At 45.1% G+C, this 26,168-nt stretch overlaps 3 protein-coding genes across 3 annotated transcripts; 2 read left to right on the forward strand and 1 right to left on the reverse strand.

Annotated features, from left to right (window-relative positions):
* The first annotated feature begins 689 nt into the window (after positions 1-689).
* On the forward strand, positions 690-3,265 carry LOC125545002 (single-stranded DNA-binding protein, mitochondrial). Its single transcript, XM_048708825.2, has 7 exons — positions 690-956; positions 1,265-1,338; positions 1,430-1,566; positions 1,652-1,860; positions 1,984-2,084; positions 2,529-2,588; positions 2,908-3,265. The coding sequence occupies exons 2-7, from the start codon at positions 1,272-1,274 to the stop codon at positions 2,922-2,924; spliced, it is 591 nt and encodes a 196-aa protein (XP_048564782.1). The 5' UTR covers positions 690-956; positions 1,265-1,271; the 3' UTR covers positions 2,925-3,265.
* A 3,603-nt stretch (positions 3,266-6,868) lies between these two features.
* On the forward strand, positions 6,869-9,938 carry LOC125548702 (signal recognition particle subunit SRP54 2-like). The gene is made up of 9 exons (XM_048712254.2): positions 6,869-7,196; positions 7,292-7,391; positions 8,046-8,199; positions 8,283-8,433; positions 8,520-8,668; positions 8,846-8,946; positions 9,024-9,181; positions 9,312-9,426; positions 9,523-9,938. The coding sequence occupies exons 1-9, from the start codon at positions 6,966-6,968 to the stop codon at positions 9,816-9,818; spliced, it is 1,455 nt and encodes a 484-aa protein (XP_048568211.1). The 5' UTR covers positions 6,869-6,965; the 3' UTR covers positions 9,819-9,938.
* Positions 9,939-13,172: 3,234 nt separating this feature from the next.
* LOC125548701 (pentatricopeptide repeat-containing protein At5g66500, mitochondrial-like) lies at positions 13,173-16,066 on the reverse strand. The gene has a single exon (XM_048712253.2). The coding sequence runs from the start codon at positions 15,871-15,873 to the stop codon at positions 14,518-14,520; it is 1,356 nt and encodes a 451-aa protein (XP_048568210.1). The 5' UTR covers positions 15,874-16,066; the 3' UTR covers positions 13,173-14,517.
* Positions 16,067-26,168: the final 10,102 nt, after the last annotated feature.

The following is a 26,168-nucleotide window of genomic DNA, read 5'->3' on the forward strand; positions in this document are numbered from 1 at the left end:
TGCTCGTCTCCTGCCAGCACCGCCGCAGGTCTACCCCGTCTCTTGTGGCCTTAGGCCATGAAGGAGTGGTAGATCTCGGCCCTTGCCGCGCGGGAGGGATCCAGTTTCGTTTTTAGGTGTCTTTTTGTGTCCACTTAAGGTTTGTGTTCTGTTCAAGAAGGTGAGATGGTAGCGGCTCCCTGAAGATGGAATAATGTTCTCCCTGCCTAGGCCTCGTTTCGATGATGTGTCTAGCCTCATCGGAGAGCGCGTGGAGGTATATCTCTAGCGGATCTCGTGGGATTCGGTCGGCGCTTGTCTTTGGTGGATCCGGTCTTCTTTCGTGTGTGTCCGTGTGTCTGCAGATTAGATCTTTCCGATCATGCTTCTCTTCATCGTTGGCGGTTGCTGTTTTGGTGCGCTAATTCTATGAAGTCTTAGCACAACGACTTCCCGATTGTCGATTACAACAATGTTTGTACGGCTTTGATGAGAGAGGTGCGATGATGGCAGCGCGTCTTCGGCTCGCCCTAGGTAGTCTAGACACCTGAATGTAATTTTTATTTTTGATGTTCTATAAGATATTATTACATCTATCTTATACAGTATATATGTTTAAAAAGAAGGTAAAATCAAACCTTTACTTTCCATCCGCGAAAATCCATTTCATCCACCCCGATTTTCTCTCTTGACTTACTCAGCCCGTCCCTTCTTCGATCTTCCTCGCCTGACCTAATGCTTTGACCTAACGAAGTTTCAACCGGGCCAATTGCGGAGTAAACCCACCCTAAAATCTTCCGCCGGTGCCCCTGAGCTGCCGCCGCCGTAGCTTGGCGTCAGCGCGGAGGCCCGCTCCCGCTCGCCCACCCAACCCCTCCGCCTCTCACGCGCGTCGCCGTCGTCGCCGTTTCCGTTCTAGCCCGTCGCGTCCCTGCTGTCTCCACCCCCGTCCGCGGTCCTCGACATCCATTTTTGAGGTATGACCGCCGCATAGTCACCCACCCAGTGATCAATTGAACCGACCTCTACAAGTTCCAGGATGAGATTAGTACATCTAGATCCGACCCTGTCAACAGAGGATTAGATTTTGAGAGATATATAGTGCCCCCTAAGGGCAAATCAAGCAATAAGTAGTTAACATTTTGCTGTGCGTTCGTGCTACATCACTGGCTTTCCGATGAGAAGCTTTTAGGAATTACACACAAGCTAGCCGCATTCCTTTGTTATTGAGGTTGTTTAATTATGTGATTATGTCATTTCACCCCTTTCCCCTTTATGTATGTAGACCTACCATGAGCACGAAATTGCTCAACAGCTTGAGCCTGACGAGGCTCTTAGGACTGCGAAGAAACCCAATTGGTGGGTACAGCGTATTTATTTTGTCTTATTTGATCATGGAAGGTGCTCATCACATATATGACTCCTTGCTTGTGTATTTTTTTCTTGCTAGACTTATACACAGCATCGCGAGCATGGATCTCTAGCACATCATTTTCTGGTGTTCATGAGAAGAATGGCATGGGCGTCGAGGCAGATGGTGATCTTGCAGATTCTTGGAAAGATGCTGACTTCCGTGGTGTTTATCGGGTACTTGCTTGATATATCCTATTAGAATAACTACCCGTATTTTGGTTCTCATGTTGACACTCGGTTGACTTGTTTGTTTTGTTAGGCCATTATTTGTGGCTGCGTTGGACAAGTGCCTGTGCAGAAAAAATTGAGGAACGGGCATACTGTGACTGTATTTACTGTCGGGACTGGGGGCATGTTTGACCAGAGGAGGGTAGGTGCTGAAAACTTGCCAATGCCAGCTCAGTGGCATCGCATAGCTGTTCATAATGCGCAGCTTGGTGCATATGCTGTTCAAAAGTTGGTTAAGAAGTATGTGCTTTCTACTCTATAGCACGTGATTCTGTTTTTTTCCTTGTGATGTGAAGTCAAAACTAAAGTTCAGATTCTTAATTCACCAAGGATATACCGTGCTTATTATTATGTCTTATTCAGTGCTGCAGTGTATGTTGAGGGTGAGATTGAGACTAGAGTCTACAATGATGACATCAATAATCTAGTGAAAATCGTACCTGAGATCTGTGTGCGGTATGATGGTAAGTTAATCTGAGGTTCAAGTATTTTCTCTTTCCTTTGGCAATCTGTTTTGTTGTAAACATTCGTTAGCCAAATAAACTAATGCAAATGTCTTAGCTGAGCACAAGCTACCTGAGTTATTTCTTGAAGAATTCCCTGCTGATTTTTGTTTTCTTGCGGTACCCCACCCATCCCTACCAAATGCAGCTTAGTTAGAAAACAGACCTACCTAAAGGGAGTGGGACTAGCTCTCCTGTTGCTTTTCAATAAAAGGAGAGACAACTCTGCCTGTGGAAACAAGGACTAGATGTAGTTCTTCATGCAGCTTAATTTGGACTCCCCTCGCTCTCAGTATATTGTGCTATCATCTCTGAATTCATGTCATTTTCATTATTTACAGAATTTTTGGTTTTGTTCATTTCCATTTGTATGATTTTGATGTATGGGAAATTTAATCTTCTCAGGCAAGATACACTTGGTTCAATCTGGGGGCAGTGATGTCAGCAAATCATTGGAAGAGTTAAGTAAGTGCAGTCTGTATCTCATTTTTTTTTCTTATATAAGGGAAGGCATCATGGCATATACTCCCTCCGTTCGGAATTACTTGTCGCAGAAATGGATGTATGTAGACGTATTTTAGTTCTAGATACATCCATTTCCGAGACAAGTAATTCCGAACGGAGGGAGTAGTAAATAAGTGCAGACCATCGGACAGGCCGTGTTGTTGTTCTTTTCAGTGCTCTTCGCTATGTCCGTGAACAGACTTGTGTGCATAAAGAATCACATTAACCTGTAACATGTGTTCATCACATAAGATCGTCATAACAGCCTTCCTTTTGGCAGGGGAGGGGCTATTTTAGTTGCGACCTGAGGAACAATGAGCAGCAGGAGGAGTTGGCCAACTGGAGTGTTAGATTCAGGGCAACTTTGCCAAAGCACTTTTATTAGGTCCATTGATAATAACTGGACTGGAGAACTGAAAGCCCTTGTAGATGCAAGCGGTGCTTTCTCTGCCTTTTTGAGCGTATGGGGGCCTCTTCTGGTTGTTGAAATCGAGTTTGTAATGAGCTGCAGGAGAGAAACGGTCTATTGAGACCTCTGAAGATGCTTTTATTTTTCACAGCTACTAGTACTGATGCCCCGTGCTCGTAACAATGACCGGTCTCAGTGTCTATTCATAAACTTGGCATCTTTGTTTCAAGCCCTACGTGCTAGCATACCATATCGAAGTTAGTTCGCTCATATCTGAATTTACTTCTCTGCTGCAAAAATACAGATCCTGATGCCCCTGTCTCTTTTTGTGTTGGTCTGACTGGCCTGTCTAGAGCGTTTCCATTTTCTGGTTGCTCTATCTTTTATTTTCAGTTTTCTACGAGGTAAATACACTGGGAGTCATACAACTTACACGTGACAGTCAGTTTGGTGTATAAATTTATAAAATACGTGATTGCAGTCATTAAACTTGCGTGGACGTGCAAATATGGTTACATTTGCTTGAGTTGCATGCCAAGGCCCACTGTCAGTGACAAAACCCTCAGATTTTCTTTGAACTACGAACAAAAGCCCATGGGGCCCACATGTCAGTGTACAGTATAAATAAATTTCGCTGGAAAAATATGAAGAGCGGGAGTTTTCTTTTAACTACGCAGAAAAGCCATGGGGCCCACATGTCAGTGTACAGTATAAATAAATTTCGCTGGAAAATGTAAAGAGCGGGAGTTCAAACCCACGACCAGATGCAGAAATGCGGCCGTCCTTGCCACCGAACCTGATGATTCTTGATGCCAGGACTGCTAAATTATATATATCCTTTAGTTTAAGATCACTTTTTTTTGAATCCAAGTACACATTTAAGATGGGGCTTAGACTAGCAAACTGACTTGGACTTCCGAACTAATCAAACTAACCGTACTACACTAGCGCAAAAGGTCTTGAATTCCGAAATGGCAAAAAATAGATCGACAAATCAATGATTTTTTTAGTTCAAATAATTTTTAAACTTAAAATTTATATAAAATAAAATATAGTGTGAAATGATTATACATATTTTTTTGGACAAATCAGTGAATTTTTCATTTAAATTCAAGTAATTTTAAATTTAAAAATCTATATAAAAGGAAATATAGTGCAGAATGAATGTATGTATTTTTTCTAACAAATCAACTAAAATTTTGTTTGAATTTAATAATTTGAAATTAAAAATCAAGATAAAAGAAAATATTAGTGCAGAATGAATGTACATAAGTTCTTTTGGACAAATGAAACATTTTTTGTTCAAATTTGAATAATTTTAAAATTTGGAACTCTAGATAAAAGAAAATATAGGTCAGAATGAATGTACGTAGAACTTTCTAACAAATCAATGAATCTTTTTTGAATTTGAATAATATTAAATTTAACAATCTAGATGAAATAAAACATAGTTAAGAATGAATGTATGCTAATTTTTGGACAAATCGGCATTTTTTGAATTTGAATCAATTTAGGTTTAATAATCTAGATAAAAATATAGTTCAGAATGAATGTACATAAATTTCTTTTGGACAAATCAATGAAAATTTTAATTGAGTTTGAAAAATTTTAAATTTTAAAATATAGATAAATGAAAATATAGTTCGGAATAAATGTAACATTTTTTTAAGTGAATTGAGAAAATTTCACTGACCCTCATTTAGAAAATAAATTTATCTTCACCAGCTGACATTTTGTTTGTTGGTTAGACTAGCCATAGTGGAGAGTAAGTTACACTAGTAACATAAACGCTTTTCTAGACTATGTTACTATCTTCATAATGGGTAGTAACATATGTGTGGTGTCATGCAAAGCTTTATTTATTAGGTTATAGACTCATATTGTATTGAGATATGTGATTGTACGGTAACTAGCTAAGTTACTCAATTATCTCCATCCTCATTAACTGAGTGTCACATAAGCAAATCTACTGAGTTGAACCCAATATTACTCCCGAAGTTAATCCCACTATGGTCAGTCTTAGCCCGGCTCTCATTTATTCGTTTAAAACCAACTTTAATGTGTATACTGCTTAAAAGAGAAATAATCCTTAATGTGTGCTTCGGTCGTAAAACATACTATAAAAGAGAGCCGTCCACATTGTGCACCAAGCATCTTCTGATTGGGTGGCCATGTCGTCAGCTATAGACCAACAGGTTACGGGTTGCACGCGACTTAATTTACACCGTCTGCTGACACATGGGACCCAACAGGCTTTTGTATGAGGTTAAACAAAATCCAATTGTGTTTTTGCAAAAAAAATATCACGTGCATCCGCACCTCAGCTGGTACCAACCACTGACAGTGGGGCCTCATCATGCTGGCGTGCTGTGCAGGCAACGTCCGCATACGGGAAATGTGATCGTATTTGCACGCTCGAACAAGTTTGATGACTGCAATCATGTATTTTACAAGTTTGTGTGTCAAACTGACCGCCAGATGCAATTTCTAAGACTTCCGATATATTTAGCTCTTTTTCTATGTACTCCCTTCGTCCTAATTTACATGCCATCTTTCTTATTTCATGATTTAGCTTACTGCCAATTTGACCAATAATGTAAGAGTCATGTGTCATAAATATCATACTATTAGAAATAAAAAAAAATTGGGGGGGGGGGATAGAAATTCAATGGTATAGCTTTTTTGGTACTTAATAAATGTTTTATTGGTCAAAGTGATGGTCAAACTTAAATATGAAATGCGTGGGTTCCACACAAACTTGGACGGTGAAGTACACAAACTGGAACAAATCCATACGTTCAATGAACATTTTTATATAATATGTACATGAATAGTTTTAATATATAATAGAATGAAAAATAGGAAAAATTTGTAGCCTTTTTGTTTTCTTTTCATATTAGGAACGATTTTGTACATATTTTTGCATAATATACATAATGATATAATTTTAAAATTTTGGAAAATATAAAAGTTAAGAAAATAGAGCAGCCAGTTTAGAAAACTGACCCACATGGTACCCCTACGAGTGCTTGGCTATAATCAAGGATATCATTTGCACTTTTCCACTCAATCATCTCTCTCGCTAGTGCAATATCCTTTCCTTCCCGCTTCCCCTATGTTCCTTCTCTTCTTCTTTGCGGACTTGAGAGGAAGGGGAAAGTGCTTGGTGCCATTTTTGTGTGTATATCTCCTCATTGTTGCACCCCTAGTGGTAGTTGCTGCAATGTAACATGGAGCTGCTCATTGGCTTGGAGGTTCCGGTGCCTAGCTTGCCTTTTTTGTGTCCCGGTCCGTGCCTTTCTCTTTGTTGGCCTAGAGCTCCCGGTCTATACCTTTCTCTTCGTCGGCCTAGAGCTCCTGGTCCGTGCCTTCCTCTTCATCGGCCTAGAGCACCTCCTAGTCATGCTCGCATCTGCTCTCTCTCGCTTTATGATAGTTTGTCGAGGTTTGGGTGGAGCAGATTCTGGGCCATACATCATTTCCTGCTCCTTTTTTATTGCTTCTTTGCTCGCATGGCGTATTCACGGCATGCTGTTCACGGTACACAGCAAACGCCATACACGTTTGCAGCATGCCGAAACACCGTGTGCAACATCTCAAAATCTCGATTTAACCAGAGGAACGCTCATGGCGAAGAGCGACCGGACTAATCTTTCCCTCAAACAATTCACAAAAGAAAAATTCCCTAAAAAAGTCGCAAAAGGAGAAAACTCATATCTCCACATGGACACGGGAAGGCCAAACCGCAACGGACTACGTGAAAGGCACATCATACATACATAGCCCCGCGGCCTGCCCTCGAAACCCACCCCCAGCATTGCCACACCACCGCGGTCCGCGTCTTGCCCCGGTTCAGTTCGCCCCGAGCCCTAGCCAACCGCTCGCCGCAGAGAGGAGAGGAGAGCCCCCGCCCCCGCGAGTCCGGCGAGATGGTGCTCGCGCAGCTCGGCGGGAGCCTCTCCCGCGCGCTGGCGCGGATGACGAGCACCACGGTCGTCGACGAGAGGGTCCTCGGCGACTGCCTCAACGAGATCACCCGCGCGCTCCTGCAGGCCGACGTCCAGTTCGACATGGTCCGCGGCATGCAGGCCAGCGTCAAGCGCGCCATCGACCTCGGGACGCTCGCCGCCGGCACCGACAAGCGCCGCGTCATCAAGGGGGTAATGTCCCTTCTCTCGTGTGATTTCGGGGAGAGGTTTTGCATGCGCGGTCATCTTGATTGAATCGCCTTCCGTGTGTGTCGTTGTTGCTGTAGGCCGTCGTCGATGAGCTGTGCAACATGTTGGACGCCGGGAAGCCCGCCTTCGCTCCCAAGAAAGGGAAGCCGTGCGTGGTTATGTTTGTTGGTTTGCAAGGTCAGTCTACCCTGCCTGCTGCTTCGTTATTCTGTCCAAATTCTGTTTTGTGGTATATATACCTGATGTTTAGCAATTGCATCCGCACAAATGAACATATATATGCAGCATCTGTTATTCCTTTGGAGGACATTATTTCACGGTAAAATTTTAGGAGAACAATATTAACTTTCATAGTGACTTGATTAATTCTGATTAAGCTGTTTACCAACTTGTTTATACGTTCATTTAACGGGGGGCAAGCCATGGAAGCAAATTATCATAGGTCAAGCTTTAGTCACCTTCATGTTACGTTTACTTTGTCGAGCTACAGCTACTGGCATATGATTCTCTCCAGCTGATTTTTTTGGTGATGCAAGAAGCCATGTAAATGGAGTTGTAGTGATCAAACATTCTTATGTTGCTTTGGGGTGGATACCTGATATGTTGCAAAAGAAATATATACTATTGCAAGTTTTATCATCTTGGATGGGCAGTTTGTAATTAGTGAGACATTTTGGTGATTAGATTGCATTCTTATCGTACTATTTGGCTTCGGTGTGGGGCTTCTGTTGTTTAGTTGACTGACTCACTAATGATCGGCTATACGTCTTCTGCACGTTGGTTGCAATGATTACAATATCCTGTTCACAAGGCAGCATCTTGTTCATGGAGGTTCTGGGAAAACTACCACTTGTATGAAATATGCTCATTATCATCAGAAGATAGGATTCAAACCAGCACTGGTTTGTGCTGATACATTCAGGGCTGGTGCTTTTGATCAGTTAAAACAGAATGCGACAAAGATCATGGTTCCTTTTTATGGAAGGTACACTAGTACCTCTTATCACTTCAACTGCTAATATTATGATTTGTTATCTCTTGTTTTAACTAATTGTTGTGTCACTGCAGCTACATGGAATCTGATCCAGTAAAAATTGCTGCTGAGGGCGTGGAGAGGTTTAGAAAAGAAAATTGCGATCTCATAATTGTAGATACAAGTGGAAGGCACAAACAAGAAGCAGCCCTCTTTGAAGAAATGCGCCAAGTTTCAGAAGCAACGGTAATACGCTCAGAACTCTTACTTTCAGTTATAACCTGAACCAAATGAAAAAAAAATCTCACCTGCATTGTGACGATATCATGCAGAAACCAGACCTGGTAATATTTGTGATGGACAGTAGCATTGGTCAGGCTGCCTTTGCTCAGGCCCAAGCATTCAGGCAAAGTGTTCCGGTTGGTGCTGTAATTGTTACAAAAATGGATGGCCATGCGAAAGGAGGTGGCGCACTTAGCGCGTTAGTATTCACTTCCCTTTTCTTACACTACCCTCTTGGTGCCATTTGCTCTTTCTTAGTTTATGAATTGAATAACAAATTAACAACATTAACATATCAGAACCTGAGAGCACTGTAGCGTACATAACATCATTAACATTTCAGAATAGTACACCTAACGTTCTTGTTTCTCTTCAGTGTCGCAGCAACGAAAAGTCCAGTGATATTTATTGGAACTGGAGAACACAAAGACGAGCTAGAAGATTTTGATGTGAGACCATTTGTTGGTCGCCTATTAGGTCAGTGTAAATATTAGGTGTGGCGTCTTACCTGTGTTTTCCCTTTAGCTGGCCTCCTTACATTGTGCAATTGGCAGGTATGGGAGATTTGCCGGGCTTGATGAAGAAGGCTCGTCAAGTCGTACCCGCTGATCAACAACCTGACCTTATGAAGAGACTGATGGAAGGAAACTTTACTCTGAGACTTATGTACGAGCAATTCCAGAACCTTGGTAAAATTGGCTCTATTGACCAGGTAAGCTTGCTTTAGTCTTTCAGTTTTCTTGGATGTATGGTGAAATGTAATACCGCAGTAAATCAAGGGCTCGATTGCTGTTTGATATAGCGAACAACATATCAAATGTTGACTATTTTTATCTTTGTAGATCTTCTCCATGTTGCCTGGATTTAGTTCTGAATTGATGCCACAAGGACATGAGAAGCAGGGTGAGGCCAAGATAAAGCGGTATATGACGATGATGGATTCCATGACAGACGCAGGTAAGTTGGGTTGGTGGGCCGACCCATGCGTATTTATATATTACTAAGACCAACACCCTGGTGGTTTATTGTGCTTACGTCCAAATATCATTGTAGAGCTTGACAGCGAAAATCCGAAGCTGATGAAGGAATCCCGAATTATTCGGATTGCTCGGGGATCTGGTCGGCCTGTCAAGGATGTCTTGGACATGCTGGAAGAATACAAACGGCTTGCGAAGGTGTGGACCAATGTAATAAAACGGCTAAGGAAGTCAAACAAAGGAAACACGAATCCTCAGCACATCAGCAAGTCTCTCCCTCCAGAGCTACTGGCTCAGATAGGCGGCATTGGTGGATTACGGTCTCTGCTGAATCAGACGGTCTCAAAAGAAATGGGCGGTGGTGATAGGTAACTTGAACGGATTATAAGTAGGTTGCAACTGTCAAATCTTCGAGACTCTACATGCAGAGTTTTGAACTAGAGGGTACACGCGCGCTAAATTGTAAATTGGTTTGTTCATGGTAACACTGTAGCCCCCAATGGTTCTAATATAAAGTTATTGAATGAATTATCTGTTGGTAAAGGCAAATCGGGAGATATTTTTCCAGATTGATCCACTTAAAAAAGATTTTGTGCTAAACTTAAAGCACTTGAATTAACCTAGTTTTGTTTTGTTAATACCTGGACTACATATGTAATTGTTCTGCCCGTTGATAGTCATTGATGGTCATCCCAAAGTTTCCGGTAAAGAACAATCCCACATTATCTGCAGTTCAGTATAGAACTAAACAAAACTAAGCTAAAGGAGTGTAAAAATAGACTATTATGTAAGTGCAATGGTTGGCTATCTCTATAATATTTCATCAGTAAGCTTGATTTTTTTAAATTCGGAGCTAAATATCAATTTATCTACATACATTCAAGTCGGACGATTCTGCAGTCAAATGTTAGTTGATTCAAGTTGTGGAATATATACTTTCTGCGTATGTTTTGCAGTCCGTGTCAATGTACAATCTTTGTCCAGTAGTATAACTTATAATTGTCTCAGCAGAGACAAACATGAAAAATGATACCACTAAATATGACCAAAACATGAAGAGCTTAATTCATGGAAATTGAACAGACTATCTACATGAAGCAATGTTTTCTTACCACCTTTTGGATCTCTGTTAAGTAGGCATGAGAAGAAATATCACATTGTGAAACGGTACACGAGCATCTGAGAATTTGACAGAAGCATCACTTTAATATTTTAACGAAGGCTACAGAATTTGGAAATCTCAGTTAAACTTCTCCTCTCCATGATTCCCTCCATAGACTGACAATGTTGCGGTTAATTTTTGAAAATGTAGACAGATAAGAAAATCTTAATTATCCCTACACCTTTTCATTAGCACTGACATTCATTTCTTCTTGTGTGGCAGATCGAAAAATTTCCAAATTCCCTTGGTGCGAAATCTAAAAGAGTGTGAAACATGTTGCTCCTTGCAATCAACATCATTGGATGCTTTGCAGGATATCATGAATCACCACACAACATGTGTAGAAGAAGCATCAGTTTTTATATTTTAACGAAGGCCACAAGATATTGAAATCACAGTTAAAACTTGTCTTCTCCATGATTCCCTCCATAGACTGACAATGTCAAGGTTTTGTCGAGGTTAATGTTTAATTTGTGAAAAAGGCAGTACAGATAAAAAAATCTTTATTTTTCCTAGACCTTTTCACTAGAAAAAAAGGGAAAACAGAAAGAACAGTAGACGACGAGCCTCTCCTTCTCACCACAGTGCCAATGCTCACCAGAACCCAAGCTTTGGTGGTGGCGTGGTGCCATGGCTGTGAGTCTGTAACTTAGGAAGGTCAGGTACTAAGGAGTAGGAAGGAGAGACCACAAGATCACAAGGGGAAGAAAAGAGATTAGCTAGAGATCGCTCAAGTTCGGGACGGCCAACCCCACGGCAATTCATTGGTGGTGGCAACAGCAAGCAGCAGGCAGTGCGTGGTCGAGATGAAGGACCGTGAGCAGCAAGAGGCACACAAAAGGGGTGCTGTAACACCATATCGCCATAGGAGCATACCAGGACTGAGACCGTCGCCACCTGCTGACCACATCGATGCCTGCGAGGATAAATTACACGGAGCTACGCAACCAAAATTGATCCCAAACCAATAAGGTAGAACCTTGTATTTGAGGGCAGCATGCATAGGTTCTTGCGTTTGCTTGTGTCTTGTTCTGCTGCATGATAAGGGCATCTCCAGCCGTTTGCCTCCCAGGAGGCACCTTTTTTCGCCTCCTGGGGGGCTGCCGGCGAGAACTTAGGCCTTGGGGGCCAAACCACTTCCACTCGTTGCCTCCCCACGAGCAGCGTTGGACTCCCACAATCGGAGCGTCATTTCGTCGAGCACCTTGACCGCGGCGGCGTCGACGACCTCCAGCCAGCGAAGGAGCGCGAGCGTCGACGGAGGCCTGGCGGAAGACCACACGGACATGAGCACGAGCAGCGCTGGGCTCCCACGGAGGCAGCATCATTTCATCGAGCATCTTGACCGCGGCCGCGCCCGCTGCTCGCCGCCTCGACGCGCCCCGTCAGCGGGCTGCACGGGGACGGGGCGGGCGCCCAGGACGCGGTGGCCGGCGGGCATAGTAGACGCGTCCCGCCCGCGCCGCGCCGTCCAGGCCACAGCTGCGCCCTACCTCATCATGGCGTCCTCCACTGTCTCCTGCTCCTTCCCGACGACGGCGTCGCCGAGGCACCGCGCGAGGACGACGGCGTGAGCAACAAGGAGGAGGAGGAGGTTGCTGGTCGCTTGCCTTGTAGACGGGGCCGAAGCCTCCTCCTTGTTGCTCTCCCGACGACGAGGGCGAGGACAATCGAGCCCACAGCCGCGCCCGTCCGCCCAGGCAGCGCCGCGCCCGCTCGCCCGCCCGCCCACACGCCATGGCCACACACAGCGAGCTCCGGCCCGGCCACGCCACAGCCACACGCCGGCGGACGAGCTGCCGCGGCTCCGGCATGCCGCGGGGGCGGAGTCGGGCGCCCGCCCATGCCGCGGCGCCATGCAGTCCAAGCAAAGCCTTCCACCCGAAGCAAGCAACACAGCCGCGAGAGCGCGAGCCAGAGCACGGCGGGGGAGGCGACCTGGCGGAAGGGGCAAGCGCGAGCCAGAGCGAGGCGGGGGAGGCGACCTGGAGGAGCAGAGGAGGGCGCGAGCGCGAGCCGGCGGGGGAGGCTGCGGGGGCGGAGGCGAGCGCGCGGGCGGAGCAGGCGGGGCGGCGAGCTCGGCGGGGCGGGATGGAGAAGGCGGGGCTGGGCGAGGGAAAGATTCCCACATGCACGGGTGCGCCTAGCAGGAAAAAGAGGAGAGAGAGTGAGGAGAGAGGCCGACATGTGGGGGTTTTGCATGCAAAAAGGAGCGCCGGCGCCCCCAAGTGCCCCCCGGCTTTTTGGGTTTGGATCGGGATCGCCGAACGTAACTTCGGCCAAATCCGGCGCTATTTGAGCTCTTGGGGTCCCGGCTAGGAGAAAAATTAAGCGCCGGCGTCCAAAAAGTGCTCGTGGGGGGCATCCGGGGGGCCGGCTGGAGATGCCCTAAGGAAGCACCAGCAGCAAGAGTACAATGATATATCGTAAACTATCATGATCCATTGCATAAATGTTACTTCAGAGACAAGTTTAGTGAGGTGTGGTGAGAAATAGCATGAAGATTAGCCCGAACTCACTTAAATATGTAAACCAGCAATGGTATAATTAAATTACATTGACCTGCAACTTCAAATAGTTGATTGCATCATACTCCCTCCGTCCCATATTAATTGACGCTGAAATGGATGAATAATTAATATGGGACGAGGGAGTAGATTATTGTGTGGTTGTGGATACTGAAATATCCAATTTCATATCCATCGTAAAATCTTCTAGGAGCAGATTACATTGCATCTGTTCTCATATTTTTCACCTTTTCTTCTCAAGGCATCACATAGAAGTAAACTACAGGCCAAGGACAATATTATATTATCATGTGTTTTGTGTTTCAGTTCAATAGACTGATCAAAGAAATACATAACCATGTAATTTCTAAACTGTCATAGCAGTAGGCTAAAGTCAAGAATAGCCAAGTTGCATGTCATGTAAGCCACGATCATGTAGTATCTTGTTCTTGTCAACATGCATGAGGATAAAATTAGACAATTAGTTCATCTTGTCATGCAAAGTAGGTAGTGATTCACAGCATGTTCAAATACAAGGTGTACTCGTCATGATATTGATTTGTAGACTACAGAAGCATCTATAGGGAATTATTTCAACCAAGATCACTACCTGTTAGCACATGTACCTTTACGCTGATTTAACAGGTTCACATGCACCCTATCTATGAAAATACTAACATGTCCTGAAACTTAAAGCCTCTGTGGTGTTGCTCTGTCATGTGTATTGTTAGATGCTTGTTCTGAACAAAGGGATAAATGGAGTAATTATACTGCTAGGAGGACCAGGGAAACTTGTAAAATGAGGCTTTTGTCAGATAAATGACTGCACTTTAGGATCCAAATTTTGATTACACTTCACCATTATATTCAGAAAAGGACATGTACTTCAGTTAGTACCACCAATATTAAATTTGACGATTAATTTCAGAATACTGTCATAGCCTATATTCATGTACCAGCAGAACTTGATCTCCAGGAACCATCAAGCTAAGCAGATGTTGAAATTGGTTATTTCACCTCTGTTTTGGTGTGCAAGTTACACATGCTTAAAACCTAAACTAATCTGTGCAGGATAGAGTTTTGCTGAAACAATTTTTGACAATTCCAGATGATGATCATGTGACCTCACTATGCTGGTTCACATTTAGTCCTTGTACACGTATCAAATAATCGCAACTGTCGTAGGACCCAGTTAAGCACTTAAGAACCAAGATAAACTGAATGTTTCAGGCTGGGTTCAAGCAATAATAGATTTTAAATATAAAAAAAGGCCCCGCCACGAACCAGTTAGCAACATTGATTTGTAGGTTTGTTTTAAAAGAAAAAGCAATTGTTGATTACACTCTTATAGTGTATGCAGGTAAGTCGATGAACTGTACCTCCATATTTGTGTAAATTAATTTTAGCCAATGGAGACATGACTACTAGCTGCTTCTTTATTGAGACCCTTGTCCATTATAACCTTCCTTGATCCATCTGATATAGACCATTGTTCAGCAGCAGCGTGAAAATTTGATATTAACACAAGATTTCGAGGATTCTGTGGATCAACCTCCATAATATGCTCAGCAACCATGTTTCCTCTTGCCACATCCATGTTAGCCATACATGCATTCAGCATAGCCACACAGATTGCACCATGGAGCTGACTTTTATTCGAATGTAAACAACAGTAGAGATCCCATGCCTCATCAATCAGTCCTGCCCGGCCTAACATGTCAATAAAACATGCGTAGTGCTCTGGTCCTGGATCAATTGCATACTTTCTTTTCATCAGATGTAACTTGGACCGGCCTTCATCCACAAGACCAGAGTGTCCACAAGCTGAGAGAACAGCAAGAAATGTAATAGCATTAGGCAAGACAATGGGTACAGCTTTCTCCATCCCCTCAAACAAATCCAAAGCCTCTTTGCCATGCCCATGGCGACTATAACCATCAATCATGCTAGACCAGGAAACAATGTTTCTGCAAGTCATCCGATCAAACACCACACGTGCAGCCGTTGTCCGCCCACACTTTGCATACATGTCAATAAGTGCATTGCATAGGACAGTCTCAGAATCAAACCCGCATCGGAGAACCTTGCAGTGCACTTGAAGGCCGTATGCCAGATTTGCTGCGGCTGAGCAAGCTGTGAGAGCGCAAGTCAGTGTGATTCCATTGAGTTCAATTCCCCTCAGCATCAAGAAAGCCTCCCGGAACTGGCCATTCTCCACGCATCCTGAAAGAACAGAGTTGCACAGCGCCACGTCCTTGGGGCAGTCCGTGTGGATAAACAGCCTCTTCGCCTCCTCGACACAGCCGCAGCTCATGTAGAGATCAACAAGAGCTGTCGTCATAATGACATCACCGTGGCATGCAAGAACTGTCCGCGCATGAACCTGGCGGCCGGGGCGGACTGCGCGGGAGGAAGCACAGGCCTTGAGCATGGTGCAGAGGGTGGCGGCCGTTGGCGCGAACCCGGCAGCCGCCATGCCGCGGAAGACTTCAGCGACGGCACCGCAGCGCGCATGACGGACATGGCATGCAAGGAGCGCGTTCCAGGCAACGGCGTCGCGCACGGGCATTTCGTCAAACAGGCGGGAGGCGGCGCCTGGGAGGCCGGCTTTTGCGTAGGCGGTAAGGAGGGCGGTGGCCGGGATGGGGCTGGAGAGGGAAGATGACTTGAGCAGCGCGGCGTGGAATGCGGGGGAGTGGGAAGGGCGGGAAGAGAGGCCGCGGAGCAGCGCCGAGAGCGGAGTGGTCGTGCGAGCCATTTCCTGCCCTGATTAACGGAGCAACGGCCGACGTAGAGGGTGAAAATTGAACCCTATCAGAAATTTCAGCTGGCTGGGGCGAGGTGGCGATGGGCGCCGGGCGGGGAGGAGCGGCGAGGCAGGCGGCGACAGCGACCGACGAGCAGGTAGCGAGCCGTCGTGATCAGAAGCGGCGGAGGCAGTGGCGCGCAGCCCAAATCCTAATTGGCGCCTTATGCGCTACTTACATCCACAGCACTACATATCAAAATGGGCCAGCCCATGTAGGTCTTTTTGTCACCGTTTTTTGGGGAACATTCTGCCGGTTTTTCTGGGCGGGTTTTCTCGTTTTTTCCCAGCATGAGTTTTCCGGTCTCCTCCTTTTATTTTCGTTTATCCTTTTTATTTATTATTATTTCATTGTTCGCTTTATTTCGTGAACTTTTCAAGAATTTGAAAAAAAAATCAAATTTGCGAACTTTTTTTTTTCAAATCAGTGAATTCTTCTTTGATCCTTTTTTCCAAATTTTGTGAAAATTTTCAAATTACAGAATTTTTTCAAATCTTGTGAACCCATTTTACAATTCATTTTTTTATTTTTGTGAACTTTTAAAAAAATCTGAACTTCTTTCAAATTCACGAACTTTTTTTTTCTAGATTTAACATTTTGTTACCTTTTCTTTCTTTTTGTAAAACTCAATAGTCAACTCTTCTTGGTCAAGGGATGATAGGTGACGGTCAACGATCACTGGGCCACCAGTCAATGGATTTAACAAAAACATAGTTGGGCCAATCCATAAGCTTTCGCGTGCGAGTGCCAGTTGGTTCAACCGGCGCCAAGGGCGTTGCATAGGAGCTTCTAGCGCGCAGGCGCAATGTGATTGTTCGTGCGTTTTTGTTGGGCCAGAAGTTAAGGTCGGACGAGATTTGTTCGGCATTTCTTTTTCTCATCCAGCCCGTCATTTTTAATTTCCATGAGCCGATCTAATTAAAATCTTAGGGTGGACAACAACCCACATTGTCCATTTTGTAGATCCACCCCTGCCTAGTGCCTCCCCGCAGTGACTATTCAACGAGTACCCCTAAAAAAGACTATTCAACGGGTACTCCTGCGAGGGGGTCCCGGCAGATGCGTGAGGCCATATGGAGGCCGCCGCATGGTGCGCCAGTCACAGCCAAGTGTCACGCGTTGGGCGCATCCACATGATCATGTTTATTTTCACGTGTTTTTTCTGTTTATTTAGGTTTTTGGATTTTCTTTGGTTTTCCCTATGTTTTTGTTAAAAAAATGTATTTTATTTCTGTTTTTGTCACGTGAAGCATACCTTGTGAAAAGAGATAGTTGCGCTTCACGGAAAAGCAGAATTGTGCTTCGGCGAAAAGCACATTTGTGCTTTCCATGCCTGTACTTTCCAGAAAATAATAAGCACAATTGTGTTTCACGGTGAAGCACAATTATGCTTCCCAGAAAGTGAAAAACACAGGTGTGCTTCCAAAAGATGAAAAACACATATGTGCTTTCGGTTTCTTTTTCTGTTTCCAGGTTTTTTTAGGTTTTCGGGGTTTTCATTTTTTTTTCAATTCTCGGCCTTTAAAAAATGTCTACAACTACTAACATGAGGTCTAGTTTCGAAGATCTTGATCATAAGAAACACAATAGTGAAAATGATTTGTGATTTGGACGTACAGTTCAAGAGATAAAAATATTTTTATGAAACGAATGAACGAAAAAAGCACAAAACTCTCAGGTTGTGACAAGTGTAACACATGTAGTGCGCCACATCGCCACGGGAGAAGGTGAGAGTGACCTTTGCAAGGGATACCCTCTAACTAGTGATTTCGAGTGGCTCTAGCCACCGGCGACAGTCAACAACAATGTCGGCGTTTGTGATGCCCCACACATAAACATAAAGTCGGCGACATATTGTGATGATGTCCCGGCTAGAGGATTCCTGACCACGTTGTCTCCCGCCAGGTGGGTCGGGCCTAAGACCCCAATGGTGGTTCAGGAGCGGGCCACGTCAGGCGGTCCATGGGGAATAAATCGTCTACAACTCATTCTCCATGTATGTAGTCGAGTAGGAGGTAACCCTAGACCCCTGCCCCCGATATTTGTATAAACCGAGGAGAGTGGACTCGTAGGAGACACATAGAATCTCATGGTAGATCATCTGTACTTTGTACTCGACCCAAAAGAAATAAACACAAGCAGTGCGTATGGTTCTCCGAAGAGCCCGTACCTGGGTAAAAACTTGCGTCCTCGTTACCATCATCTCTAAACTCTCAGTTCGGGACCCCCTACCCAAGATCCGTCGGATTTAGCTTCGTCATTGGTGGCCCATATAGGTCCCGCTAAGTAGCCGCAACGATTCAATGTGGATCAGGATCGACGAGCAAATCGACACTGGCATGACCTTTGTGACAGGACATATCATTTTTGGCCACATCACCCTCTTCACTGACTCGACTGGTCACCAAGGCCAGGTCGAAATCTTTACTCTGGGCTGAATTGTTAGATCGGCAATTTGGAGTACACCATGGGTTCCCGCAGAGAGTTGGTCTTCACGAGTTAGGTATGAAACCAGACCAAGGATCAACATGAGATGCGTGCCCCGCCCTCGATGTCAAATCTGGCTCAAGACGAAAGTAAGGGCTCCTCATCGGATCCCACTTTAAGACATGGTTCGGGTTCGCCCCCCGAGGGCCCGATGTCAACTAAGGCCATCTTTGTCGCCAACGTTGATGACTTAACTCAAATCCCTACAAGCGCCTCCAACAAGGTCGACGGCATGGACCAGGAGGTCAGCGCGTCCTCAGACAAGCCACCTACAGCCACCATGCATGCGATTAAGTAGACGACAACCTTCACCTACGAAATCTACATGGTAGGCACCCCAAGCGATAACAACGGTGGAGACAACAACAATGATGGGGGAAAGCAATAATGGCAATAACTGAAGGAAATATGCCCTAGAGACAATAATAAAGTTGTTATTTATATTTCCTTATATCATGATAAATGTTTATTATTAATGCTAGAATTGTATTAACCGGAAACTTAGTACATGTGTGAATACATAGACAAAACAGAGTGTCCCTAGTATGCCTCTATTTGACTAGCTCGTTAATCAAAGATGGTTAAAGTTTCTTGACCATAGACATGTGTTGTCATTTGATGAACAGGATCACATCATTAGAGAATGAGGTGATGGACAAGACCCATCCGTTAGCATGCCATAATGATTGTTAAGTTTTATTGCTATTGCTTTCTTCATGACTTATACATATTCCTCTGACTATGAGATTATGCAACTCCCGAATACCGGAGGAACACCTTGTGTGCTATCAAACGTCACAACATAACTAGGTGATTATAAAGATGATCTACAGGTGTCTCCGAAGGTGTTTGTTGGGTTGGCATAGATCAAGATTAGGATTTGTCATTCCAAGTATCGGAGAGGTATCTCTGGGCCCTCTCGGTAATGCACATCACTATAAGCCTTGCAAGCAATGTGACTAATGAGTTAGTTACGGGATGATGCATTACGAAACGAGTAAAGAGACTTACAGGTAACGAGGTTGAACTAGGTATGATGATTCCGACGATCGAATCTCGGGCAAGTAACATACCGATGACAAAGGGAATAACGTATGTTGTTATTGCGGTTTGACCGATAAAGATCTTCGTAGAATAGGTAGGAACCAATATGAGCATCCAGGTTCCGCTATTGTTTATTGATCGGAGATGTGTCTCGGTCATGTCTACATAGTTCTCGAACATGTAGGGTCCGCACGCTTAACGTTCGATGACAATTTGTATTATGAGTTATGTGTTTTGGTGACCGAAGTATGTTCGGAGTCCCGGATGAGATCACGAACATGACAAGGAGTCTCGAAATGGTCAAGAGGTAAAGATTGATATATTGGAAGATGGTATTCGGACACCGGTGTCGGCGTTCTGGATGGGTACCCCCTCCGTGGTCTCCAAGCGCGCGGAGCCAGGCCTGGTGACGGCCACCTGGTAGATGGTGGGGGTGCACAGCATCGGGAGCGTGCCCGAACCAATGGGGTTGAAGGGGTGGTCCTCCGAGTCGAAGGTTAGATCGGCCTCGGGCGCCACCCAGCCCGGGGGGCTTCTCGGCGCTTGGGGGCGGTGCCGATCCGGCGGGCGAACGGCTTGACGTGATTACTTGAGGGTGGTGCCTGGGAGCCACCCAGGAGAGCTGCGACGACGGGCGGCGCTGGTGCGGCGAAAAGGGCGAGGAAGAGGTCGCACAGCTCCTCCCAGGAGGTGATAGAGGCCGCCGGCAGGTGGAGGAGCCACGCGCGCGGGATGCCGGTGAGGGCCATGGGTAACCAGTTGGCCATCACCCGATCGTCGCCCCCGACTCTAAGGACGACCTCCTCGTACGCCAGCAGGAAATCATCGGGCCCGTCGCGCCGTCGTAGCGCGGCGACATCTCGGGCCTAAACTTGCGCGACCACTTCACCTGTCGCAAGGCAGGGGCCAAGGCCCGGAGCCCCCTGGCCCCAGTGTCGGCATCCGTTGCTGGAGCGGGCGGCGCGTTGTCCGCCATGAGGGCGAGATGCGATGTCGGGGGAGAGAGGGTCGTCAGGAGGGAGGACTCCGACGCACCCCTACCTGGTGCGCCAAATGTCGGATTTCGGGTTCTGGCAGACCCTTGAGGTTCGAACACTGGGGTGCGCGCGGAGATCTCTCCCCTACCGATCTATGTCCAATCTCCTCGCGTGATTTGAGCTGGAAACAACGAACAATGCAAGGGACACAAGGTTTATACTGGCTCGGGCCACCATTGTGGTGTAATACCCTACTCCAGTGAGTGGTGTGGTGGATTGCCTCAGGGGCTGATGAGGATCGGTACAAAGGAAGAACAACCTCGCGAGAGGTGTTCTTGAGCTGGTGCGATGAACTGCTAGGGTGAGTTCAGTCGCCTCTCTCTCTCTCTCTCTCTCTCTCTCTTTGCTAGGGTTCTACCAGATTTCTAGATGTCCTCTCCATTGTGGTGGCTAGCTATATTTATAGAGGCCCTGGGCCTCTCCCCAAATAATGAGCGGGAAGGGCGCCAACAATTGGCCATTTTGAAGGGGAACATATAGTACAAATTATCCTGACCAAAGGTGGTCTTCGGCTGCCAAAAGTACTGGTGATGACGCCGTCTTGGGCTCCATGGTGACCTCTGTCCTGCCGCTCTGCTGGTCTTGGCCTCGTTGCACCAGAATGGCAACCTTTGCCTGATGCCTTGGCCTGTGCTTGCCCCCTTTGCACCAAAGGGGAAACAAGGACATTGCGCAGGCCGGCGCTCGCCTGGTCTCGATCGTCATGGCTTGCGTCATGGGTTCCTCGCGAGGTACCCCTGCCTTGATCTCTCCGCCTCCTCGCGAGCCTGCCTGATGAGGCTGCCTCTGAGGAAGCTTCCTGTCGTCCGCCCCGCGAGGCTTGGCCCCTCGCGAGGGTCTTGAGCTTGAGCTAATGAAGATGGGCCGCGCTGGGCCCCCACTTGAGCAACGCCGCAGGCCGCAGGCAGACAAGTCTGGGGACCCCCGTTCCCAGAACACCAACAACCGGAATGGTTTCGAGTGGTTCGGGTATTTTTTTGAAGTACCAAGGGGTTACCAGAACCCCCCGGGGAAGTCATGGGCCTCATAGGCCACGAGAGAGAGAGGGGACAACCCATAAGGGGTGGCCGTGTGCCCCCCATGGGAGTCCGAATTAGACTAGGGGAGGGGTGGCACCCCCGTTTCCCTCTCCTACTCTCTCTCCCTTTCCCCCTTTCCCACTCCGGAAAAGGAAAGGGGAATCCTACTAGGACTAGGAGTCCTAGTAGGACTCCCCCATGGCGCGACCCTCTAGGATGGCTGCCTCCTTCCCTCCTCCTTTATATACCGGGGTAGGGGCACCCCAAAGCACAACAGTTGTTTTCTTAGCCGTGTGCGGTGCCCCCCTCCACAGTTTACTCCTCCGATCATCGCGTCGTAGTGCTTAGGCGAAGCCCTGCGCAGATCACGTCACCATCACTGTCACCACGCCATCGTGCTGACGAAACTCTCCCACGACCCTCTGCTGGATCAAGAGTTCGAGGGACGTCAGCGAGCGGGACGTGTGCTGAACTCGGAGGTGTCGTACGTTCGATACTAGATCGGTTGGATCGTGAAGACGTTCAACTACATCAACAATGTTAACCTAATGCTTCCGCTTCCGTCTACGACGGTATGTGGACACACTGCCCCCCTCTCGTTGCTATGCATCTCCTAGATAGATCTTGCATGATCGTAGGAATTTTTTTGAAATTGCATGCTACGTTCCCCAATAGTGGCATCCGAGCCAGGTCTATGCGTAGATGATATGCACGAGTAGAACACAAAGAGTTGTGGGGGATAATAGTCATGCTGCTTACCACCAACGTCTTATTTTGATTCGGCAGTATTGTTGGATGAAGCGGCCTGGACCAACCTTACATGACCACGTTCATGAGACCGGTTCCACCGACAGACATGCAATTTGTTTTGCATAAAGGTGGCTGGCAGGTGTCTGTTTCTCCAACTTTAGTTGAATCGAATTTGACTATGGCCGGTCCTTTTTGAAGGTTAAAACATCACACTTGACGAAAAATTGTTGTGGTTTTGATGCGTAGGTAAGAACGATTCTTGCTATAAGCCCGTAGCAGCCACGTAAAACATGCAACAACAAAGTAGAGGACGTCTAACTTATTTTGCAGGGCATGTTGTGATGTGATATGGTCAAGCATGATGTGATATAAGTTATTGTATGAGATGATCATGTTTTGTAAAAGTTATCGACAACTGGCAGGAGCCTTATGGTTGTCGCTTTATTGTATGAAATGCAATCACCATGTAATTGCTTTACTTTATCACTATGCGGTAGTGATAGTTTTAGAAGCAATATTTGGTGAGACAACAACGACGCTATGATGGAGATCAAGGTGTCAAGCTGGTGACAATGGAGATCATGACGATGCTTTGGAGATGGAGATCAAAGGCACAAGATGATGATGGCCATATCATGTCACATATTTTGATTGCATGTGATATTTATATTGTATGCATATTATTTTGCTTAGTACGGCGGTAGCATTATAAGATCCCTCACTAAATTTCAAGGTATAAGTGTTCTCCCTGAGTATGCACCGTTGCTACAGTTTGTCGTGCCGAGGCACCACATGATGATCAGGTGTGATAAGCTCTACGTTCACATACAACGAGTGTAAGACAGTTTTGCACATGCAGAAAACTCAGGTTAAACTTGACGAGCCTAGCATATGCACATATGTCCTCGGAACACTGAGACCGAAAGGTCGAATGTGAATCATATAGTAGATATGATCAACATAGAGATGTTCACCATTGAAAGCTACTCCATCTCATGTGATGATCGGACATGGTTTAGTTGATATGGATCACATGATCATTTAGATGACTAGAGGGATGTCTATCTAAGTCGGAGTTCTTAAGTAATATGATTAATTGAACTTTAATTCATCATGAACTTAGTCTTGATAGATTTTACCTATCTATGTTGTTGTAGATCAATGGCCCGTGCTACCGTTCCCTTGAATTTTAATGTGTTCCTAGAGAAAGCTTGGGGCTGCGATGCTTATGTGAAAAAGCTTCAACCTCATAAGCTCGAACCCAAATCGGAGAAATGTGTCTTCATAGGATACCCAAAAGAAATTGTTGGGTACACCTTCTATCACATATCCGAAGGGAAAATATTCGTTACTAAAAATGGATCCTTTCTAGAGAAGGAGTTTCTCTCAAAAGAAGTGAGTGGGAGGAAAGTAGAACTTGATGAGGTAGTTGTACCTTCTCTCGAATTGGAAAATGGTTCATCACAGAAATCAGTTCCAATGATGCCTACACCAATCAGTGAGGAAGTTAATGATGATGATCATGAAACTTCAAATCAAGTTACTACCGAACCTCGTAGGTCAACTAGAGTACGATCCGCACCAGAGTGGTACAGTAATCCTGTTCTGGAAGGCATGTTGCTACACCATGATGAACCTATGAAATATGAGGAAGCGATGATGAGCCCAGATTCCGCAAAATGGCTTGAGGCCATGAAATCTAAGATGGGATCCATGTATGAGAACAAAGTATGGACTTTGGTTGACTTGCCCAATGATCGGCAAGCCATTGAGAATAAATGGATCTTCAAGAAGAAGATTGACGCTGACGGTAATGTTAGTGTCTACAAAGCTCGACTTGTTGCGAAAGGTTTTCGACAAGTTCAAGGAGTTGACTACGATGAGACCTTCTCACCCGTAGCGATGCTTAAGTCTGTCCGAATCATGTTAGCAATTGCCGCATTTTATGATTATGAAATTTGGCAAATGGATGTCAAAACTGCATTCCTTAATGGATTTCTTAAAGAAGAGTTGTATATGATGCAACCAGAAGGTTTTGTCGATCCTAAAGGTGCTAACAAACTATGCAAGCTCCAGCGATCCATTTATGGGCTGGTGCAAGCCTTTCGTAGTTGGAATATACGCTTTGATAGTGTGATCAAAGCATATGGTTTTATACAGACTTTTGGAGAAGCATGTATTTACAACAAAGTGAGTGGGAGCTTGTAGCATTTCTAATATTATATGTGGATGACATATTGTTGATTAGAAATAACACAGAATTTTAGGTTAGCATAAAAGGATACTTGAATAAGAATTTTTCAATGAAAGACCTCAGTGAAGCTGCTTATATATTGGGCGTCAAGATCTATAGAGATAGATCAAGACGCTTGATTGGACTTTCACAAAGCACATACCTTGATAAAGTTTTGAAGAAGTTCAAAATGGATCAGTCAAAGAAAGGGTTCTTGCCTGTGTTACAAGGTGTGAAGTTGAGTCAGACTCAATGCCCGACCACTGCGGAAGATAGAGAGAAAATGAAAGTCATTCCCTATGCCTCAACCATAGGTTCTATCATGTATGCAATGCTGTGTACCAGACCTGACGTGTGCCTTGTTATAAGTTTAGCAGGGGGGTACCAAAGTAATCCAGGAGTGGACCACTGGACAGCGGTCAAGAACATCCTGAAATACCTGAAAGGACTAAGGATATGTTTCTCGTTTATGGAGGAGACAAAGTGCTTATCGTAAATGGTTAAGTTGATGCAAGCTTTGACACTGATCCATATGACTCTAAGTCGCAAACTGGATACGTATTTATATTGAATGGTGGAGCTGTCAGTTGGTGCAGTTCCAAGCAGAGCATCGTGGCAGGATCTACGCGTGAAGCGGAGTACATAGCTGCTTCGGAAGCAGCAAATGAAGGAGTTTGGATGAAGGAGTTCATATCCGATTTAGGTGTAATACCTAGTGCATCGGGTCCAATGAAAATCTTTTGTGACAATACTGGAGCAATTGCCTTAGCAAAGGAATTCAGATTTCACAAGAGAACCAAACACATCAAGAGACGCTTCAGCTCCATCCGCGATCAAGTCAAGGAGGGAGACATAGAGATTTGCAAAATACATATGGATCTGAATGTTGCAGACCCGTTGACTAAGCCTGTTCCACGAGCAAAACATGATCAGCACCAAGACACCATGGGTGTTAGAATCATTACAATGTAATCTAGATTATTGACTCTAGTGCGAGTGGAATACTGAAGGAAATATGCCCTAGAGGCAATAATAAAGTTGTTATTTATATTTCCTTATATCATGATAAATGTTTATTATTCATGCTAGAATTGTATTAACCGGAAACTTAGTACATGTGTGAATACATAGACAAAACAGAGTGTCCCTAGTATGCCTCTACTGGACTAGCTCGTTAATCAAAGATGGTTAAAGTTTCCTAACCATATACATGTGTTGTCATTGAAGGAAATATGCCCTAGAGGCAATAATAAAGTTGTTATTTATATTTCCTTATATCATGATAGATGTTTATTATTCATACTAGAATTGTATTAACCGGAAACTTAGTACATGTGTGAATACATAGGCAAACAGAGTGTCACTAGTTTGCCTCTACTTGACTCGTTGAATCAATGATGGTTATGTTTCCTAACCATAGACATGAGTTGTCATTTGATTAACGGTATCACATCATTAGAGAATGATGTGATTGACTTGACCCATCCGTTAGCTTAGCACGATGATCGTTTAGTTTGTTGCTATTGCTTTCTCCATAACTATACATGTTCCTATGACTATGATATCATGCAACTACCGAATACCGGAGGAACACTTTGTGTGCTACCAAACGTCACAACGTAACTGGGTGATTATAAAGGTGCTCTACAGGTGTCTCTGATGGTGTTTGTTGAGTT

The sequence above is a fragment of the Triticum urartu genome, chromosome 3A (assembly GCF_056163025.1).
Source record: "Triticum urartu cultivar PI428250 chromosome 3A, HENAU_Tu73, whole genome shotgun sequence".
Classification (NCBI taxonomy): domain Eukaryota; kingdom Viridiplantae; phylum Streptophyta; class Magnoliopsida; order Poales; family Poaceae; genus Triticum; species Triticum urartu.

Excerpts from the sequence above, each read along its gene's own strand:
- LOC125545002 (XM_048708825.2), top strand. The coding sequence starts at position 1,272 with ATGAGCACGAAATTGCTCAACAGCTTGAGCCTGACGAGGCTCTTAGGA. Across the intron at positions 1,339-1,429 it reads ACTGCGAAGAAACCCAATTG|ACTTATACACAGCATCGCGA; the intron begins GTGGGTACAGCG and ends TTTTCTTGCTAG. Across the intron at positions 1,861-1,983 it reads GTTCAAAAGTTGGTTAAGAA|TGCTGCAGTGTATGTTGAGG; the intron begins GTATGTGCTTTC and ends TGTCTTATTCAG.
- LOC125548701 (XM_048712253.2), bottom strand. The coding sequence starts at position 15,873 with ATGGCTCGCACGACCACTCCGCTCTCGGCGCTGCTCCGCGGCCTCTCT.
- LOC125548702 (XM_048712254.2), top strand. The coding sequence starts at position 6,966 with ATGGTGCTCGCGCAGCTCGGCGGGAGCCTCTCCCGCGCGCTGGCGCGG. Across the intron at positions 7,392-8,045 it reads TATGTTTGTTGGTTTGCAAG|GTTCTGGGAAAACTACCACT; the intron begins GTCAGTCTACCC and ends TTGTTCATGGAG. Across the intron at positions 8,669-8,845 it reads GGAGGTGGCGCACTTAGCGC|TGTCGCAGCAACGAAAAGTC; the intron begins GTTAGTATTCAC and ends GTTTCTCTTCAG.